The following is a 21,447-nucleotide window of genomic DNA, read 5'->3' as shown; positions in this document are numbered from 1 at the left end:
GCTGCCACGTCCCTCTCCATCACTAACCCACTGGAGAACCGCCAGTGGGGCCTGCACCTGAGTCTGAAACAGCTCCCCATTAATCTGGCCTCCCGGGTGGTGGGAAGGAGACCAAGCACTTCCTCTTTGTTGGGCAGAACCACTGGCCAATTCTCCTACCCAGCCCCTCTTCTCTCCTGTTTCACCCACCAAGAGGTCCCAGAGGTCATATTTTTTAGCAAGGGGGAGATGGGTGTGCTTGGATCACTGCAGACAAATACTTTTTGTCTCAATTCTTTGCAATCATCTTTCATGGCCTGGCTCAAATGTCACCTCTTTGGTGCAACTTTCCTCAACTCCCAGTCAGAATTCTGACTTCACCAATTGCTCTCCAATTGTGACCTCAGACAAGTTCCTTTCCTCTGCCCACCTCAATTTTCTCATCTGTAAAATGGAGATACTGTTACCAAACCAACCTTTTACGACATGGAGAGGCTCCATTATAAGCCAACAGATGTAAAGGCCTAGCTCCCCTTCCCTTGTCCTCCTTGCCAGGCACAGGAGATGGAAAGATACCCAAGTGAGCTGACTACCTGGGTGTCTACAAAGCCTATAAAATCAAGCCCTTCCCTGGAATGGCCGTTCCCCCTGCCTCTACCTATGGAATTCCTATTCAACCTTCAAGGACCAGCTCAAATGTCATCTCTTCTGTGAAGCATTCCTGCTGCTTTAGGGAAAATAAATTTTCCTCTCCCTTATATACCTGTAATTCTTTGGCTCTATTAAATCTCTGATTTTCTTTTACCTTTTATTATATTTAACTTATATTATTATTGCCTGGCCCCTCACTGGGCTGGTGAATTGCTTGAGGTCAAGAACCATACTTGCTCTGTGAGGTAATTCACTGTGTCTAACATGATGCCCAGCACCTAGTACTTGCTCCATAAATGTTTGTTAACTCAAATTCAGTCTTGGGGTGTTCCCTGAATTCAGGAGTGGGTTCTGGAGGCAAATTCTACTGTCATGAGCCTGCTGCATAAGCAGGGTCCTGACCCTGATACTAGTTTATCTGGAACCAACAACTGAATCCACAATCTAGTCCGTAACATCTGTGGAGGAGGGCTCCTACACAGCTTGGGAGTCAGGGCAGGAGTGGGATGGCCTCGCATTTCCATAATATCTAAGCTGCAAGCCAGTGGAGGCAGTGAGCCATGCGTAAGGGCTAAAGGACCTCTTCGGAAACAGTGGGTTCTAGAAGAGCCAAACCATGTGTTTGCATAACATTGGGTTTGGTTTACCTCTGCAGTTAGAAGTGTTAGTTCATTATACTCAATGACTCAATTTTCTTTATAAGAAATTATAAGTGCATCTGCACAATATGATTCTACATTTATCAAACCTTCTTTCCTGTACAATAGTTACTGAAGGAAAATAGACACCAACATTTATGCCAGGTAGCATATCCACTCTATCATATTCTACCCTCACAATGGTTATTTGAGGTAGGGAGTATTATTACCTCCATCTCATAAATGTGGAAATTAAGGCTGAGAGAGGATAAGAAACTTGTCCAAGGTCAAGGAGACTAAAACTCAGGGCTGACTGCAAAGACCTAGTTCTTCCCGGTCAGCACACAATGCTACTTTCCCATCCAGGTTTCAATTACTCAACAAGTACTGGTCTAGAATACACAAATGGATCTGACAGGTTTCCTGCCTCCTCAAGAAATCTGTGCTCTAGTAGAGGAGACTGACATACAAATAATTAAAAACAGAAAGCACAAAAAATAAAACTATAGACTAGGAGTATGTAATGGATTGTGGGGATGCTGAGAAGGGAGCGATCCGTTCAGCCCAGGGCAGATCAGGGAGGGCTCCACAGAGAAGCTCTTGGGGTGGGTCTTGAAGGATAACCTGGACTTTGATGGGTAGAGAACGAAGAAAGGGGAGAATGCAGGAGTTTGAGGCAGAGGGGACCACATTCGCAAAGGCACAGAGGAGGAGAACACCAGACGTACTTGGGCACGGAGAATAGATCAGCATAGCAAGAACATAGGATTTCTGAATACAAGCTGGCTGTGACAGCCTTGGTTTCATTAAAGTGTTGGACTTATTTCTTCAAGCCTTAGGCGGCTGCTTATAGCCTTAGGGGAGGGAAATGATACGAGCTGATCTGCACTGTGCAGGAGGGAGGACATGGAAGGACCATTTTGAATAGGAACTTGAAGGTAAATAGGGCCCTGTATCCTTCAGAAATGTACCATCAGGTCCCAATGTGTCTGGCACTGTTGGTTTTGGGGATGACAATAAAAGAACAGGAGTCTCTGTTGGAAGACAGCGCAGTACCACCCCCCAAACCCCCTAGAGGATTGCAGAAGCATAGCTGTTCTGAGTGAAGAGGACGTGTCTGCTTCAACAGCTGGACATCCCCATTAAGACAAGGTCTGATGCGCCACCCTCTGCCAAGGGCAACAGTGTGACCAGGAAAGGAAGAGAACAGGCATCAGGGATTCTAGCGATGGGTCTGCAATGCTCATCCCAAATGCTGGCTTCAGAACTGGAAGACTGTTGTTCCAAATTAACAAAAGATGTTCTAGATCCATGATTACATGTTCCTCATATAGCACATGATTTATAAAGACAGATTTATAAATTTTACATAAACGTAAATTACACATCTGTGCACAGTACGCTGTATGTTTACATATTCTAACGCAGACAGACTAAAACATTGTTCCATCACATATGATAAACCCAGGCAGCTCTTTTCTCCTTAGTTCTAGAACTATGTATTGATAATTACCAGACACCTTGCAGGGAAACCCTTTGAAAATCTTTCCATTTTTCCTTTTCTATTTTTTAAAAATATATATTCTGGGGGCCGGCCCGGTGGCGCAAGCGGTTAAGTGCGCGCGCTCCGCTGCGGCGGCCCGGGGTTCGCTGGTTCGGATCCCGGGCGCGCACCGACGCACTGCTTGGTAAGCCATGCTGTGGCGGCGTCCCATATAAAGTGGAGGAAGATAGGCACAGATGTTAGCCCAGGGCCGTCTTCCTCAGCAAAAAAAGAGGAGAATTGGCGGATGTTAGCTCAGGGCTGATCTCCTCACAAAAAAAAAAAAAAAAAAAAAAAAAAAAAAAAAATATATATATATTCTGAACTCACCATGAAAAAAACCAAGCGATCTCTTTGGAAAACTGCCCCCAAATTCTTTGGCTCTGAAAGAAAACGTAGTGCCAAATTTTTGCCTGATAAAATGACATTTAAGTGGAATCTGAGTCAGGCCTAAATGAAGAAATACTGGTTCTTTGAGTCAGCAGAAGAATTCAGTCTTTGGTATCCAACATTCCATTATTCATTGGCCCAAACTGGCAGGAGAGCTGTCGGCCCTTTCGAGATGACCAGGAAAGTAAGGGGAAGCGATAGGTAGATAATGAGAGAAAAACAATCTGAAATACCTCGCAGGCCAAATCTGAACATGTTGGGCATTTATTATTTGGAGGTGGAGAAGCTCCACTCATTACTCCACAGTAATAGAGAGTATTACTAGATACTCTCTCAGCTCATTTCTCTGCTTATGGGGTCATTCTCCCGAGCAAGTGCTTAAAATCAAATGTCTCACTGTTGGGCCGATGGCCCAATCAGGAATAGCCTCCAGAGTCCCATTAAGCAAGGCCAGCAGAAAGAACTGATTCCCCTCTGTGAGTCAGCCCCTTCCTGAGCCCTCACCCGCCCCCAAGACAGCTCACCGGGGCCTACGGAAGGTCAGGCCGTAGTGCTGACAGGCCAGCCCCACGGTGGGTGTGTACACGATGGGCATGAATTTCTCCACATCTGATGTCAGCACTCGGTAGAAGAGCTTCTCATTCCGGTCTTGGAGTGTCATGAGAATGATGTACCTTGGAAAGGGAGACAAGAACTAAGCTGATCACATGAGCACCCTATGTGGCAGCAGGGGAGGCCCTTGATGCAAACAAAGACTGAGGGCTCCCACTCTGCTACTTACAATGGCTCATTCATGGGCACAGCACCCATCTGCCCTAGCATGAGTCGCATCATCCATGAAATGTGGAGAATACCACCTGCCTTATGGTGCTTATTATTATACATGGTATAGGTACAATTCTAAATATTTTACATTAACTCATTTAAAACTCCCAATGGCTTGTGAGGTAGGGGCTATAATTCTTGCTATCTTAGAGACAAGGAGACCAAAGCATAGAGAAATGAAAAAACTCACCCAAGGTGTCATGGCAGAATAGGGATTTGAACTTAAGCAATCTGATGCTGGAGTCTGTGCTCTCAACCACGGTGCAAGATGGTTAGTTATATTATTATTATTATATGGACATTAATGGATGACAACAGAATAATAATATTCTGGGGGTAGAGTAGGGTCAAGGAAAATATTGGGCATACCAGTGATGTACGAACGAACTGGTCTTTCCCACCTCACAGGGCTGGTTCCCGTCACAAGCAGAGTTCACAAGTGGCTGACCTCCAAGTGATCTCAGGAGGCAAATTCCAAAAAAATCTCTCTCTCACCTATTCCCTGAAGCCTGAAATCCCTATGCCAGGAAAAAAGTCTTTCATTCACACTCCTAAAAATGCAAAAACCTCTGGGAGAAAAAACCCAGGGGTTGAAATTCACAATGAGGTGTTAGTGACCCCTGATATCATAACCCTTTTGGACAACAGTTGGGAGAAAGCATGGAGGCACTTGAGGCCCTGACACAGAATGGGATGACAGACATGCTCTGATAGGAGAATGATCCCCAGGCGTGGCATGAGGGTGCCGGCTTTGAATCCCAGCTCTGCCATTTACTAGCTATGTAACTTTGGGGAAGTCTTTTGACCTCTTGGGGCCTCAGCCTCTTCTTCCCCACCAAAGGCACTGGTGCAGAACTGAAAATTATGTTTTAGAAGGTGCTTTTAGGAAGGGAGGATTTATGCTCAGAATAGCCAGGATCTCAACTCATCACTAGTGTAAGGTTCCCTACCCAGTACCCATCTCTTCCCAATTCTGCATTCGGTGATGTCAAGTTGGTAACTTGAAATTGGCCATGGAAGGAATATTTACACCATGGAAATTGGTGAATGCTATAGATTGGGGCTTCTTCTGCCTCTCCTGGAGAACCAGTTATTAAACATTTACCAGCACACCACTGCCCTTACCCAAAAGAAGTTGGGGAGCTTCCTGAGCACTTCCCCCAGCACCTGCTGAAATGAGGGACTCCTGGGAATGAGTGGGTCAGAGCAGTTAACAGAGCATCAGGAGCAAGCCCTCTAGAGCTCCCAGGAACCGCACATCCCCTGCCTCCTGAGCCTGGCATGTCTTTCCTGGCAAATGAGCGAGGCCCATCTCGCTAAAAGAACTGTGGAAGAAAGCATTTGGGACTTTATAATTTTTAGAGTTCAATATCTTTAGGAGAGAAGATGTCACTTCGGACTTTAACTCTTCTTTGTAAATTGAACAAAAAGACTGAGCTTCAGATTGCTCAAAGGTAGAGCATGTTTTATGGTGTTAGTTGGATTAATTGTGTGCTTTCTGGTTTGCTCTTCAGGGTGACATGGCTAGACCCAATCTGCTTGGGATAAGCAAAAGGGACAGAATATCTGGCCTGGGCTGCAGTATGGCCTGGGAGTTACCACAAGTAATATGCACAGAATTTAGCACTTCAGGAGTAAGGCGGAGTAGGCAGAGGCTTCCTTGTCCACTACCACTCAGAAGCCATGGATCGTATGGGGGGAGCAGAGGAAGATGAGTGCAGGATGACCTTGACATGCTGCTGAGCTCTGCCCCTAGTGGGACAGCCACATCCTCAAAGACCCAAAGTCTTGGCCATTAAGCTCTATAGATATGTAGCGGGAACCCTTATCTTGTCCCTACATTTCTGCTGGAGCCCATAGCAAGGAGACATTTATTTAATAAGCTCTTACATAGTGCCTACTATGTGCCAGGCACTCTTTTAAGCACATCACAAATACTAATGCATTTAACCCTCATCATAACCCTATGAGTTAGGTACCATTGATATACTCCTTGTACAGATGGGGAATGACCCAAGGAGGCTAAGTAATTTTGCTATTAAGTGGTAGAATGAAGATTTGAACTCAGTCTAGTACTAGAGTCTAGTCTTGTACCACTAAGCTCCAATGCCTCTTAGCTGTGGTATAGCAGAGAGGTTAAAAGGACAGACTCTGGAGCCAGCTGCCTGTGTTCAAATCCTGGCTGTGCCAATCCATAGCCATGTGACCTGGGAGGTCACCATCTTCTTTAGGAAAGCTGACCCTGTGATCCCCCATTTGGCTCTTCAGTCTATATATGCCCACTGGGGAAAATCCAGAGGGGTGGCAGGGTTATTAAGTGTTCCCCATAGACCTCCAGCATATGACATCCCAGGTCCTTCCCAAGGTGTCCCTGTCCATTTCCTCTCTTCTCCACCACATTCCTCTTATTCCAGGAACCTGGGCCACAGACCACTTCCTTAACACACTTGTCCCTATATATTTGCTCCACTTCTTCCCGCTGAGTGAAAGGCCTTCCGTGAACCCCACTGCTGTCTGCTGGAGTTCTATCAGTGCCTCCTGGGCTGACTCAGATCCCACCACTTCCCAGAGGTCCAACCAGATTCCACTGGGTAGAATTCAGTCTCCCTTCCCAGTTCTCCCAGGATGTGTCAACTGTGCCTCAGTCTTCAGTCATAACAAGACCTGTCCCTCAGGGAGACCATCACCCTATGGAAGGGAGGGCTGGGTCTGGGATCTCTCAGGGCTCTTGGCCTTTGCTAGCTCCAGAGTATCCAGAAAACCCTCTGTGGACCACAGGAAACAGCCAGCTCAGCCTAGGGCTCGGGTAGAGGCGGTAGACTTTAGGCACTGACTTGTCCAGGTCACTCTGCTGCCGCTCGTAGTATCTCATGATCCGGAGGAGCTGGACATCCTGGCTCAGGAAGCAGGGGGGGATGAGGCCGTGGATTCCAAGCTGCAGTCTTTCTTCAAGAGTAAAGGCCATCCCCTGGGGAGAACGAGAAACACATTCATAAATGGATATGCAGGAAACTAAGGAGCAGAAGAGGTTCCATCCACAGACAGGCAAAAGTCTGTGTGACTCAGGAGAAAGGGCCCTGGACTCCAATCCCACCTCTGCCCTTTAAGCAGCTGGGCAATCTTGTGCCAGTGACTTGGTCTCTCCTGAGCTTCGGCTTCCTCCTGGAAAAATGGGGAAAATATCTGCATCGTTAGGTTTTTCTGGTTTGTTTTTGTTTTTTAAAATGCAGTTTATTTTTTAGAACAATTTTAGATTTACAGAAAAATTAAGAAGATAGTACAGAAATTCCCATACATCCCCTCACCCAGTTTCCCCTATTATTAACATCTTACATCAGTATGGAACATTCATTAGAGTTAATGAACCAACAGTGATACGTTATTATTAAGTAAAGCCCATGGTTTATTCATATTTCCTTAGATTTTACCTAACGTCCTTTTTTTTGGTGCCAGGATCCCATATCGCATTTAGTCATCATGTCTCCTTGGGCTCCTCTTGGCTCTGACAGTTTCTCAGGCTTTCCTTGTTTTTGATGACCTTGAGAGTTTTGAGGAGTACTGGTCAAGTATTTTGTACATTACCCCTCTACTGCAATTTGTCTGATGTTTTTCTCATGACTATACTGGGGTTATGGGCTTTTAGGAGGAAGACTTCAGGGGTGAAGTGCCATTTCCATCACATCAGATCAATATACATACTACCAACACGATTTCTCACTTGGTCACCTGGCTGAAGTAGTCAGCTTTCTCCACTGTAAAGTCACTCCTTTTTTGGAATTCTTCTGTATGGGAGACTTATCTCTTCTCCCCCATTTATTTATTTATTCAATAATTTACTTATATTAGAATGAACTCATGGGTGTTTATTTTATACTTTTGGTTATAATCCAATACTGCTTTATTTATTTTCTTGCTCAAATTGTTCCAGCTTTGGCCATTGGGAACTCTTTTATTTGGCTCCTGTGTCCCTTTGACATATCCCATAATTTCTTTTTTTTTTTGAGTACTTACTTTCTGGCACTACAAGAGGCTCCAGGCTCATCTTGTATATTGCCTGCCCCAGTCATAGAATCAGCTACTTTTTCAAGGAGGCCTGATTGTTTTTTTGGAGCATGGTATTAGAAACCAAGATCTGGGCTCTACATATTACTTGTGCTCCTTACTACTGAGGTTTCATTGATTTTAGTCCCTCTCAGCTGACAGAGCAAAGAAATCAATCTATACTAAGCTAAACATAAGTTTACATTAATGTCTCCAACTTTAATCCATTACCGCATGGATCATTCTAGGCTTATCACCTTGCTGATCTGTCAATTCTCACTCACATAGTGAGAGACTTAGCTCCCAACATCTGCCATCCATTTACTTAAATACTCAATTTCTGTATATACATATAGCAGCATCAAAATTGTTAACCTGCACCACAACAGGAAACAACTTTATTAACTAGAAAGCAGTGCTTATGGGCAGTTCTTTTTGCCTTTAGTCTTACAAACTCCACTCATTTCCAAAGTTACTTAGGTCAGCACTTTTTCCTTCCACCTCCTTCACTGAGGTTGTATCATACATTTGTAATACAGTTAGATTCAGAGTCCGCATTCCTTCCTGGGATCCTCCAACCTATGAAGTGACTTTTTAAAAATATGGATACAATAAGGTCCATTCTTTGTACTGTAAAGTTCTATGAGTTTTGACAAACGCATAATGTCACGTATCCATCATTACAGTATCGTACAAAATAGTTTCACTGCTTTAAAAATCTCATGTGCTTTACCTATTTATCCCTCCTTCCTCTCCCTGAACCTCTGGTAACTACTGATTTTTTTACTGTCTCTATAGTTTTGCCTTTTCCAGAATGTCATATAATTGGAATCATACAGTATGTAGTCTTTTCAGACTGGCGTCGTTCTCTTAGCAATAAGCACTTAAGGTTCATCCATGTATTTTTATGGCTTGATAATTCATTTCTTTTTATCGCTGAATGACACTCCATTGTCTGATTGTACCACAGTTTGTTTTTCCATTTATCTGTTGAAGGACATCTTGATTGCTTCCAGTTTTTGGTGAATATAAATAAAGTTGCTATGAATATTCATGTGCAGGTTTTTGTGTGGACATAAGTTTTCACATCAGTTGAGTAAATACATAGGAGCGCAATTGCTAGATCATATGTAAGACTATGTTTAGGTTGTTAAGAAACTGTCAAACTGTTTTCTAAAGTGGTTGTACCATTTTGCATTCCCACCAGCAAATGAGTTTCTGTTGCTCCACATCCTCTCTAGCAATTGGTATTGTCAGTTTTAAAAATTTTAGTCATTGTAATAGATACGTAGTGGTATGTTATTATTGTTTTAACTTGCAACTCCCTATTGACATGTGACGTTGAGCATTTTTCGTAAGCTTATTTTCCATCTGCATATCTTCTTTGGTGAGGTATCTGTTCAGATCTTTTGCCCATTTTTTAAATTATTTCTTTTTCTGATTGTTGAGTTTTAAGAGTTCTTTGATCTACAGTTTCGATGTAATCCCTCTCAAAATTCGAATGGCCTCTTTTGCATAAACAGAAAAGCTGATCCTTAAATTCATAATGAATAGTAAGGGGCCTTGAACAACCAAAACTATTTTTAAAAAGAAAATTTTGAAACTCAATACAAAGCTACAGTAATTAAAACACTGTGGTACTGGCATAAGGATAGACATATAGATCAGCAGAATAGAATCAGGAGTTCACAAATAAACCCATACATCTACGGTAAACTGATTTTTGACAAGATGCCAACTCCATTCAATGGGGAAAGAATAGCCTCTTCAAGAGATGGTGCTGGGACAACTGGATTTCCACATGCAAAAGAATGAAGTTGCACCCCTATCTCACACAAAACACAAAAATTAACTCAAAATGGATCAATAACCTAAATATAAGAGATAAATCATAAAATTCCTGGAATAAAACATGGGGGGAAATCTTTATGACCTTGGGTTTTGCAATGGATTCTTAGATATGACACCAAAAGCACCACCAACAAAGGAAAAATTAGATAAACTGACTTCATCTAAAAACTTTCGTGCATAAAAAGATTATCAAGAAAGTGAAAAGACAACCTACAGAACGGGAGAAAATATTTGGAAATCATCTATCTGATAAGAGTTTAATACGCAGAATCTATAAATAACTGCTACAACACAACAACAAATAGAAAAACAACTCAATTAAAAAATGGGCAAATGATTTGAATAGACATTTCTCCAAAGAGGATACACAAATGGTCAACAGCATATGAAAAACTGGTAAACCGGTACAGGCACTATGGAAAACAGTATGGAGATTCCTCAAAATATTAAGAATAGAACTACCATATGATCCAGCTATTCCACTTCTGGATATTCATCCAAAGAACATGAAAACACTAATTCGCAAAGATACATGTACCCCTATGTTCATTTCAGCATTATTCACAATAGCCAAGACTTGGAAACAACCTAAGTGCCCATCAATGAATGAATGAAGAAAGAAAATGTGGTATATATGTGTGTGTGTGTATATATATATATATATATATATATATACACACACACGTATATATATATACACACACAATGGAATACTACTCAGCCATAAAAAAGATGAAATCTTGCCATTTGCGAGAACATGGATGGACCTTGAGGGCATTACGCTTAGCAAAATAAGTCAGATGGAGAAAGCCAAATACTGTATGATTTCACTCATACATGGAACGTACAAAAAAAACACTACCAACAAACAAACATATAGATACAGAGAATAGATTGGTGGTTACCAGAGGGCAGGGGGGAGAGAGGAGGGCACAAGGGTTATAAAAGGGCACATATGTACAGTGATGGCTGGTAATTAGACTTTGGGTGGTGAACATGTTGTAATCTACACAGAAATCGAAATATAATGATGCGCACCTGAAATTTATATAATGTTATAAACCAATGTTACCTCAATAAAAAAAATAAAATAAAAATATTTTTAAAAGATATACAAGTGGCCAATAGTACATGAAAAAAATGCTCAGCATCATCAGTCTTTAGGGAAATGCAAATCAAAACCACAATGAGATACCATTTCACACCCACTAGGATGGCTGTAATTTCAAAATAAAAAACAGTAAATAAAAAAAAACAGTAGGGCCAGCCCCGTGGCTTAGCGGTTAAGTGCGCGCGCTCCACTGCTGGAGGCCTGGGTTCGGATCCCGGGTGCCCATGGATGCACCGCTTCTCCGGCCATGCTGAGGCCGCATCCCACATACAGCAACTAGAAGGATGTGCAACTATGACATACAACTATCTACTGGGGCTTTGGGGGAAAAAAATAAAGAAATAAAATTATTAAAAAAAAAAAACGGAAATAACAAGTTCTGGTGAAGATGTGGAGAAATTGAAACCCTCGTACATGGCTGGTAGGAATGGAAAGCATTGCAGCCTCTATGGAAAAAGAGTTTAGGGCGGGCCCGGTGGCTTAGCGGTTAAGTGCGCGAGCTCCGCTACTAGTGACCCGGGTTCGGATCCCAGGAGCCCTCCGAAGCACCGCTTCTCCGGCCACGCTGAGGCCACGTCCCACATACAGCAACTAGAAGGATGTACAACTATGACATACAACTATCCACTGGGGCTTTGGGAAGAAAAAAAAAAAGGAGGAGGATTGGCAATAGATGTTAGCTCAGAGCTGGTCTTCCTCAGCAAAAAGAGGAGGATTAGCACGGATGTTAGCTCAGGGCTGATCTCCTTCACAAAAAAAACAAAAAAGAGTTTAGTGGTTCCTCAAAAACCTAAACATAGAACTACCACATGACCCCAGCAATTCCACTCCTAGGTATATACCCAAAGGAAGTGAAAGCAAGGACTTGAACAGATACTTGTACGCCCATGTTTATTGCAGCATTATTCACAATGGCCAAAAGGTGGAATCAACCCAGGTGTCCACCAACATACGAAAGGATAAACAAAATGCACAATGAAAATTTATTCAAACATAAAAAGAAATGGAGTTCTGATACATGCTACTACATGGATAAACCTTGAAAACATTATGCTAAATGAAATAAGCCAGATACGAAAGGACAAATATTGTATGATTCCACTCATATGATATATCTAGAATAGGCAAATACATACAGAAAGTAGATTAGAGATCACTAAGGGCTGGGGGGAGTGGGAGTGGTGAGTTGTTGCTTAATGGTTATGGAGTATCTGGGGTGATGAACAAGTTTTGGAAATAGTGGTGATGGTTGTACAACACTTCAAATGTAATTAATGCCGCTTAATTGTACACTTAAAAATGGTTAAAATGGCAAATTTCGTTATATATACTTTACCACAACTTAAAAAAATTAAAATGTATCATACCCTAAACCACTGAATTATACACTTTAAATGGGTGAATTGTATGGTATGTGAATTATAACTCAATAAAGCTGTCTTAGAATTCTTTGCATCTTTTGGATACAAGTTCTGTTTCAGACACGTGTTTTGTAAATATTTCTCTGAGTATGTGGCTTGTCTTTTCATTCTCTTCTCAGTGTCTTTCACAGAATAGCATTTTCTGGTTTGGGCACTGGCAGGGGAGATGGGGAACAAGTAGGACGTCATTGAATCTGCTCCACGGCCCAGGTAAGCCCTGTGGAGACAAGGTCTGCTGGCAGAGTTGCAGGAACTGTTCTCATAAGGGACACTGTGAGACATGAGAACCACACAGCTGCCCCGTCCTTATCCCGAAATGATAAGGTGCAACACATGGTGAAAAAGAGAGACCTTTTCCGTGTAGAACTCAGGGTGGCTCTGCTGAAGCGAGGGCTGCTCCGGCTCTGTTCAGAAGCTCCTGGAGATAGCTCCCTCAGCTTCTCAGCTTTCTCATGGAGGGCCCTGGCAACAGTGACAGTACTGAGCCCCTGAGTGGCTCCATGAGTGGCAGACATCAACGAGGAAGGGACTAAATTCCCACGGGGAGGATTGTGTAGGGGGCTAAGAACAGTTTCTAATTAACTAATTAATTAATCAATACTGTTAATATGACCCCCACTGTATTCAAGGCTGATGATACCTGCGGCAACCCTGGTTAAGCCCTCTATTTGTAATGACCCCCAAGTAACACGAGGTTCCTTCTAGAAGTGAAGAAGGCTGTGTGGGTGATAAGTGAGACCTAAATGATGCTGATGGCAGTCTAGCTTCCCCCAGACTCCCTTGGGGAAGGGAAACTTGAAAAGGTAGACAGCATCAGAGCGCCCTCATTCTTCTACCAGCTGAAAAATATCTCATCCACAATTATTACAAGCTCTTCTAGACGGAGTCAACTTAACGACAGGGACACTCAAGCCCACATACTGATCATCCCCACTGCAGAGTTGTTGCTATTGTCAGCTCTAAGGAAGGCAGTCTAATGAATATCCAACTTTACTCTATACTTTCTTTACAACCACATTGTGAGGAAAACCTCCACTTTACAGATGAGAAGGCTAAGCAAGAGAGGTTATGTAATGCTCCTGAAGTTCCACAGCTATTACTCTGTATTTTATTGCTTCTTAAACCAGGATGCATCTTATAATCAATAAGTACATTTAGTGTGATAATTTTTTTCCTGACGATTCCTTTGACTAGAGGTAAGTGACAGAAGATTTGATCACAGGCTCTGCATTCTTGCCACTACACTATACACCCTGCCAGCACCCTGGAGAGATGGACCTCAGAAAATGTGAGTTGGGGTGTGGGGTGGCAAGGGAGGAGTGGAAAAAAGAGAAACAGAGAAAAAAGTGAACAAAAGTTAGACTCCTTGACTATTCCCAATGTTGTCTTTGTTTTTGTTTTGTACTTTGGGGATCTCTAAAACTATGAATCCTGGGCTCTTCTTATGTTTTTATAAAGTAATAGCGATGACTCAAGAAAATGCTGAAGAATTGTTCCTCCTCTCAGAAGAACTGCTGGAACTGTAAGAAAGATCTACCCTAAGACAGGCTTGACTCTGTCTGAAAGTCTGACTCACAGAGACTTCTGAAAGTACTCTCCACACACAAAATTCCAAACGTTTTCTTCATGAAAACTCAAAGTCACCAGTTCATAAATCCCCTGTGCTGGCCACTAGCTTCGCAAGCGTGGTGCAACACCGCAGTCCCTGATCCTTTTGCAAGAAACCACCTCGCCCTGGAGACTGGGCACTTTCACCAAACACCATTAGGCAGGTGACTGTTGACTAGCTTGGTAGAGACTGTGATCGTCTCTCCTTGGCCCTGGGATCCCAGGGAGGCCTAGGCATTCAGTTATGACATCATCTTTGTTAATGACCACTGCGGCTTTTAATAACAGTCTGCTTCTCTCTACAAGGCAAAGTGTTTTTCTTGGCTGACTGCCACCAATTTCTTTTGTATTTCAGGAAAAAGTACGACTACTTGGCAACTGGTAATTTCAGGGATTAAAGAAAATACTTCTAGAAGCTTCTTTTCATCTTGAAGCTAATGTTAAGGCAACTTCAGATTTACAAGTGTGCAGAGCAGAAAATGCAGGCACTTTAGCTGCACCATGGCGTCCAAAATAGGATAGGCACGAGATGATTCACTAGGGTGTAGGGAAAAAGTATTAGAACTTATACTTCTCTACAAAAGAAATAAACTTTCCTAATTGGCACTCAGGCTCTTGGTCTGTCACAATTCCCATGAAGTACAGTAGGAGTCCTAAGGCAAGAAGAGTAGGGTTTGTACAACACAGAAGAGTTGATAGTGTGGCCATTTTTCATTCTTACCACATTGAGAAATTACAGTTTCTGTATGCCTAGTTAGATAGAGTTATGGATCATATTATCTAGTTTTAACAAAGCCTTCAAAATAGGACAAGTGGCTTTTGAAAAATGGATGACTTGCTTAGTTATATTTCAACTCCATACCCTTGTGCTATTCAGCCAGGACACACCAGCAGGGACCTGGTGCAAAAGAGTTGTTACTCTTTTGAAACGTTTCAATTGTTACAGAGCCACTGCTCTGACCACTTCCGCAGCCGAATATACCTCCCAACCTGTTCTGGCTTCTCCCAGGGAACCTTTGGATCTCCCCAAGATCCAAGAACTAATGGGTTAATGTCTGGCAAAGTGGGGGGCCTCAAGACCCTGCTCCAGCACTAAAGGCCTGGGACTGTTTCCATTGGTCAGTGCCTATGCTAGACCAGTGTTAATCTTTTAACTGTCACCCCTGACTTTACCTAGTTTATCATCTTCCCTGAATGATCATCTCTGGCCCAGCCACTGATGGTGGGCTCAGCATTGCCCAAGTTCCCCGGACAAAACTTACTGACATCAGAGAGAAGGTATTTGAATAGAGCCCTCTATCAAATGGCAGGGCTCAGAGGCAGCAAGCCCATCAGGTTGTGCCCCTGTCCTAGCCTCCCACTGTTCAGAGACCCAGGCTTCCAGGGCCCTGTTCCTTATAACTAAACTTTTCTGAGGGGATGTCTCCCAGTCCTGATTGGTGATCTGCCTAGTGGTCCACATCCAGAGCCCTACTGTATGCTTGACAATCTTTTCTCATTCATTCCACAAGCACTTAGGAGTTCCTCCTTTGTGCCAGGCCTCCCATGCTAGGCAATGGGGAGTCCTAAAAGGAACAGGTACTGGTCACTGCACTTATGAGTCTACTGGAGGAGATACGTGGATTAATATAGAATGGCGATCCTGGGCCTCTGCCTTGAGCAAGCCACTTCTCCGACCTGTAAAATGGAGTGCCGCCTGTTTCATGTGTTGTGGGATTAAATGAAAGAATGCATGTGAAACGCGCAGCACAGGGACTGGCACAGAAGCAGCGCTCGATGAACGCCAGCTGCTCTCCTTATTACTATTACTATTTTGTTCATGGGGCAGGGTGGCACAAAAGAGCTCATGAGCAGATGCTGGAGATAAGCCTTGAAGAGTGGTCAGGAGCTAGTCTGGCAGAAGAGGGCTGCAGGAACAGGGGCCGAGGTGACGTCACCACATCAATGTAACTGCTCGTCCATGGCTGTACAAGGTTCCTGAAAGCACAGCCCCATGCATTCTCCCCACGCACTCATTCTGGCTACCATGCTTTGATCACGTCGGTATCCCTGCCCACCATGCTCTGCCAGCCTCCCTCCTCCATCTTCCAATCCACAGTCAAGGCCCCCTCCTCCAGGAGGCCTTCCCTGACACCCCATTTCACATAGTTCTCCCTTTCTCTCGGAGTCAGTGTCAAACAGTTTAGCACATGAAATGTGTTTTCTGTTTGATTTCTTGAACATTAATTAGTAGATAACAAACTTGGGGTTGTGGGAAGCAGACACTTTGGAGCACCTAACACAGGATTGTAGCACAATAATATTACCATCAATAACAACGGCAACCATTACTTTTTATTGAGCACCTGTTGGGCTTGGTGAGGCACTGAGATAGGCACTTTATATTTGTCATCTCTAATCCTCACAGCAACCCTGGGTTAATAATCCTATGATTATTATCCCCATTTTGTGGACTAGGAAACTGAGGCCAGAGGGGTAAGTAACTTGCCCAAGGTCACACAGCAAATCAATGGAAGAACCAGGAGTAGAACCCAGGTCCACAGGCTTCCAAAGTTCATACTTTTCCTCTTAGCTAGTCTACTGGTCCTGAAAGTTAACAGATGAAACAGGTTGTTGACTGAGTTGGCTTCTACTTGATTAGAGATGAAATTATTATGCTTTTCCAATAGAGCCAGTGACCTTCACAGTTCAGCTACTGCTGAGTGCTCCTCTGCATTAGCACCAGGCCGGTTAGCCCATCTGCAAACAGGTGTGCTTGTACCTCTGCGATTACATACTTGGCCCATGACACACGTGCAGCCATGTTTCCTCCGACCGGCATCATTGCTGGTAGGAAGGATTAGCAGACACACGTGTAACAGTAAAGGTTTTCGTTTCCAACACCATTACGTCACACTCCAAGCCGACGGCTTAATGCTATAACTAGCTTCCTCCATCAATCAACCGCTACAGCCAAGGTGCCATAGCTCGGACAGAGCTGATTAGCTGTTACGGGACCGGAAGGCATTCCCTCCTCTTTTGCACAGTACTTCATGGTTCTCTTTGTTTGGGATTTTTATGAGTTAGGGTGATGTGGACTCCGGTTGCAGACAGGAAGTGGGATTACTGAGGCTGTTGTTCTCTCACTGAACCTCAGGTTTATGAGGGCCGCTGAGTACACTCCTGGGATGGATATATGTGGGTCTTAGAAACACCAGCATCAGGACGTCTTAGCAGACAGACCTGAGAATGGCCTTCCTCCCAGACATACTTCTGTGATCAGCTGCAAAATTACAGATGTAGAAACACATCGTAAATTCCCGAAAGGGGAGTGGAGGATACAGTGCTCATTACTGCCCAGAACCAACCCTAAACCAGCTTTGAGTTCAAAGACTGAACTTTGGTGTGGGCTACAAATGTACAGAGGCTGCCTGTGACCTTTCCACCTATGACGTACACAGAAGTTCTTGTTCTAGTGGAAGATAATTCAATTTTCCTTCCATGGGATAACAACCAGGACATGGAGGCGCTAGTGTGGGCGAGCGGGAAGGGAACTGGAAGACAAAAGTTCTACAATCAGTTCCTCCACTTTCGGGCTGTGTGATTCTGGGGAAGATACTTCACCTCTCTGAATCTGCTGCCTTCACTAGGTGGTTGTGTGAATCAAATGAGAACATGGATGCTGAGATCGTTTCGTAAACTCAAAGATATGGTAGAAAGGTTTAAAAAAAGGCTGTGACCATTGCAGTTTCAATCCCTCTAGGTTCAGAACTACAAGCAATTTAGCAATTGCACTTTATGGTATTTATTTCTTTCTTGTCTCTTTTCCCTTCAACAGAATAAATTCCTTGATGGCAGGGACTACATCTAAACGAACTGTGTGCCCCTTTTGCCTAGCACATATTGCATATTTTTACTGCTTTATTGTTTCTAAAATGGTCTCATGTGGTTTATGTCATTTGATCCTAGACAGGGTAGGTGTGATGATCCCAATTTATAGAAGAGGAAATTGAGGCTCAGATGGGTCAATGACATGCTGAGAGCATGTAGCTAGGACACGCTATTCAAAAGCATGTGAGAATAATGGCTATTTCAATTGTTTGCCAGTGAAGATCAGTTTATGCAAAGTTGTTGCATAAGGACCAACATGCAAGAGAAATGGAAGGATCTGATCCTGAAATACTTGGTGACTCTAGGATTTTGTCCTCACCGATCAAGGGAACAGAGGTGGATAGTTGAAAGGCTTATGAATCATTCTCTTGGCAAAATTCCCCGTGGCAGTTTGAATGCTTCATGACCCTCTCTTCCCAAGAGACTATTATTTAAAATTTAATAATATTGTTCTTGGCAGCCTGATGGCCCTCTAACTCAGCTAAACCTCAATAGGGTAACAGCAGAGGAAGGTGATAGGCAAGGGAGCCACTGAGGACAAGGGAGTACCGCTTCCTTCCTCCAACAACACAACAGCTCTTTGACGTGCCCAGCCTGGGAGGATTGGGTCAAAAAGTGAACTATGACCAGGAGGAATAAAACAAACAGACATGTTTGGGAGGGTCTCTGCATAGGCACTGCATGTGTGCCTGGTGCGTGCAGATGAGAGGGCGGGGATGGAACTGGACGTGAGACCGACCAAGGACAGTTCATCTGACAGGGCAATTGTCCAGGACAGGGCAATTGTCCTGCAGATCGCTGTTAACCTGTTCCAGCCCTGAAGTTAACTAAATCCTCCTTCTCTTGGGCTTGGACCTCAACTCTGCCACCCATCAGGTGAATGGGAAGGAGGTCACTTTTCCCTGGAGACAGATGACTAATGTGGCACATTGGGCATCAGAGTAATCAGTCGTCTTCTCTGTCATGACATCAGGAGACAGAAGTTCTAGGTCCAGAGTCATTTTGGACTAATTCTATAAAAACTGTTTATATTTAACTGCCTCTTTAGATTTTACGAAGCAGTTTTATTTCCTTTGTTATATTTGGCAATCTCAAAGAACAAAAAGAATGTCCACATGACAGTGGTTTCCAAACTTCGCTACCCCTTAGAACCGCCTAGGGAGCTTTTAAATGCCCAAGTCACACTCCACGCCCAGTAAGTCAGAACTGTGGGGATGGGAGTCTGGATGAGTAGTTTTTAAAGGTTCCAGGTGACTCCAATGTACAGCAAAGTTTGGGAACCACTGCCCTATGAGGAAGGCTGTGGAGGTGTTATTCCCATTTTGAGATAGTAAAGTTGGGGCAAAGTGAGTTTAATGATTTGTCTAAAATCACGGCCCTAGCAAGTTACAGAAATGGGACTTGAATTCCATTTCAAGTTGTTGGCTCACTAATTAATTTACATAATCATTCATTTAACAAGTATGTTTTGAGTACCAGCCATGTACCAGGCACTGGACATACATAAGAGGGACCAATTATATATATGGCCCCTGCCTCCATGGAGTTTCAGTCTGGTGATCTTTTCATTCAAACTAGTGTCCTTTACACCCATGTATATTTTGGAATGAATCTGGAGTTATGAAGCCTAGTCTAGAGCCTGGCAAGCTGGAGTGCTCAGCAAAATAGCACTTGAGGTCTTTTTGCTGGAGTTCAGGCTTTCGGTGCAGATTTGCCCATAAAAGGCCACAGAGAGGGAGACCAGGCTTTGAAGTTGCTGGTCTTGGATTCAAATATGGCTCTGTCCCAATCAGCTGTGTGATCATGGACAACTTTCTTAACTTCTCTGATCCTCAATTTCTTCATCTATGGAAAAAGATAGTAATACTCATTTGAAAAGATTGCTATTAGAACTAACTGCCCTCCTCTCCCTTTGTGATGTGCCTAACTAGTGGTTGGCACATCTGAGGCCCTCAGTAAACACAGCTGTGACCGGGTCCTTACCAGATGCTGAGTACAGTGGAGAACCAAAGATTCATGAACCTCGAGCTCCTGAGAGGCACAGCAGCCTAGAATGTCCTTAGAATTTCTCATCCCATTTATTCTTCCCTCCCTACCCTCTATCCTCAATCCATTCTATTCATCTTCCTTGGTAGTCATAGTTGGGATACCATTTACTTAGAATTTAATGGTAGGTGCTCAATAAATCTCAACTGGTAATGGTAACAATGCAAATCTAAAATTAATGACAGAAATTCAAAGGGGACTGGACTGAAAGTTAAAGGTTCAAGTACTAGGAATGCTGTCTGAACTGTATTTCCATTTTTAAATTAGATTTATACAAAAAGAAAGGGGAAGGAAAATGTAGAACCTCCAACCGTGTGAGTTTTTCTTCTTCCCAGGGCTTAGTTTATATAATCAACATGGAATTGTTTCTTCATTCTCTCCTGAGACTGAATCTAATCCTTGTACTTAATGGATTTGAGAGTCTCTTAAAAAACTTCTCATTTCATAAACGTGATTAGCTCTGGGATCTATATGTTTAGGGACTACATGTACTTGGTCAAATCTCTCCTTTCCGTTGATGATTTCCTGCAAGGCCACTGAAATTCCTGCAAGTGTGGCTTGGCTGTTCTAGAGTAACACTGACACTGCCTACTCTGAAGGAAGCGATGTTGACATTCTCAGAGAACTGCAGCGTGACCTCTCCTCCAAATGACTCAAACAACTCCTTGCCCACGGCTATATTTAGTGCCATTTAGCTACCAGGCTCTTCTAAAACCTATATCCTGTGATACATAAAGTCAATATTTAAAATCTCCTTTAAATGACACACTAATAACGTATTCTAAATTAATGCTGATTGACTAAATACATCATTGAATGGTTGACTGCGTCATTATTGAATAGTTTGGAAATTTTAATTTGCTTTTACAGATGAATATTCATTTTGTGGGTTAGTCTATATTTTATAACAAATTAATAAAGATATTAATAATATTTATTTAGCGCTTCCTAAGGGACAGGCTGTGGTAGATGTTGAATGAACCAATGCACTACTTCAATTTTATCCTTCCACAACATCTCTATGAAGTAAAACACCTGCCCGAGATTATACAGTTAACAAGTTATAGAGCTGGTATACGAAGCCAGGTCTGTGTGCTGCTGAAGTTCATACCCATAATCACGATTTTGCAGGCTTCTTTCGCATTCTTTGTTGTGATTTTGAACATTTTGCAATAACCTCTGTCAGCCACATTAAAGACAGGGTTTGATCAGTCTACTAAAGTGAATGTTTCCCGGATGGCCTTATCCCACTATAACCCAGCCTTTTACCTTTAATACCTTCTCTAGAGGGAAAAGGGAGAAGCCTACTGCAACATTTCATGTTCTCTCCCCAAAGGTGAGGGAATGACAAGGGCTGGGAAAAGAAGCGAAATATCTCCCCGGGAGAATAAAATGCAGCAGTGTTTGTCAAACACAATCAAACTCTGGCTGTGAAATCAACTTGGCAGGGAGCAAACAACATTTTAAAAAATG

At 43.1% G+C, this 21,447-nt stretch overlaps 1 protein-coding gene across 1 annotated transcript in view; it reads right to left on the bottom strand.

Moving 5' to 3' along the window:
* Positions 1 to 21,447, bottom strand: part of ME3 (malic enzyme 3) — a 181,774-nt gene that overhangs the window by 90,924 nt on the left and 69,403 nt on the right. The window contains exons 2-3 of the mRNA XM_058545451.1: positions 6,861 to 6,994; positions 3,726 to 3,875 (exon numbers count right to left, since the gene is read on the bottom strand). Of these exons, the coding sequence (XP_058401434.1) occupies positions 3,726 to 3,875; positions 6,861 to 6,994 (284 nt within the window). The remainder of the gene's footprint in view (positions 1 to 3,725; positions 3,876 to 6,860; positions 6,995 to 21,447) is intronic.

This window comes from Diceros bicornis, chromosome 7 (genome assembly GCF_020826845.1).
Source record: "Diceros bicornis minor isolate mBicDic1 chromosome 7, mDicBic1.mat.cur, whole genome shotgun sequence".
Lineage (NCBI taxonomy): Eukaryota > Metazoa > Chordata > Mammalia > Perissodactyla > Rhinocerotidae > Diceros > Diceros bicornis.
This window is presented reverse-complemented; position numbering and strand designations above follow the sequence as displayed.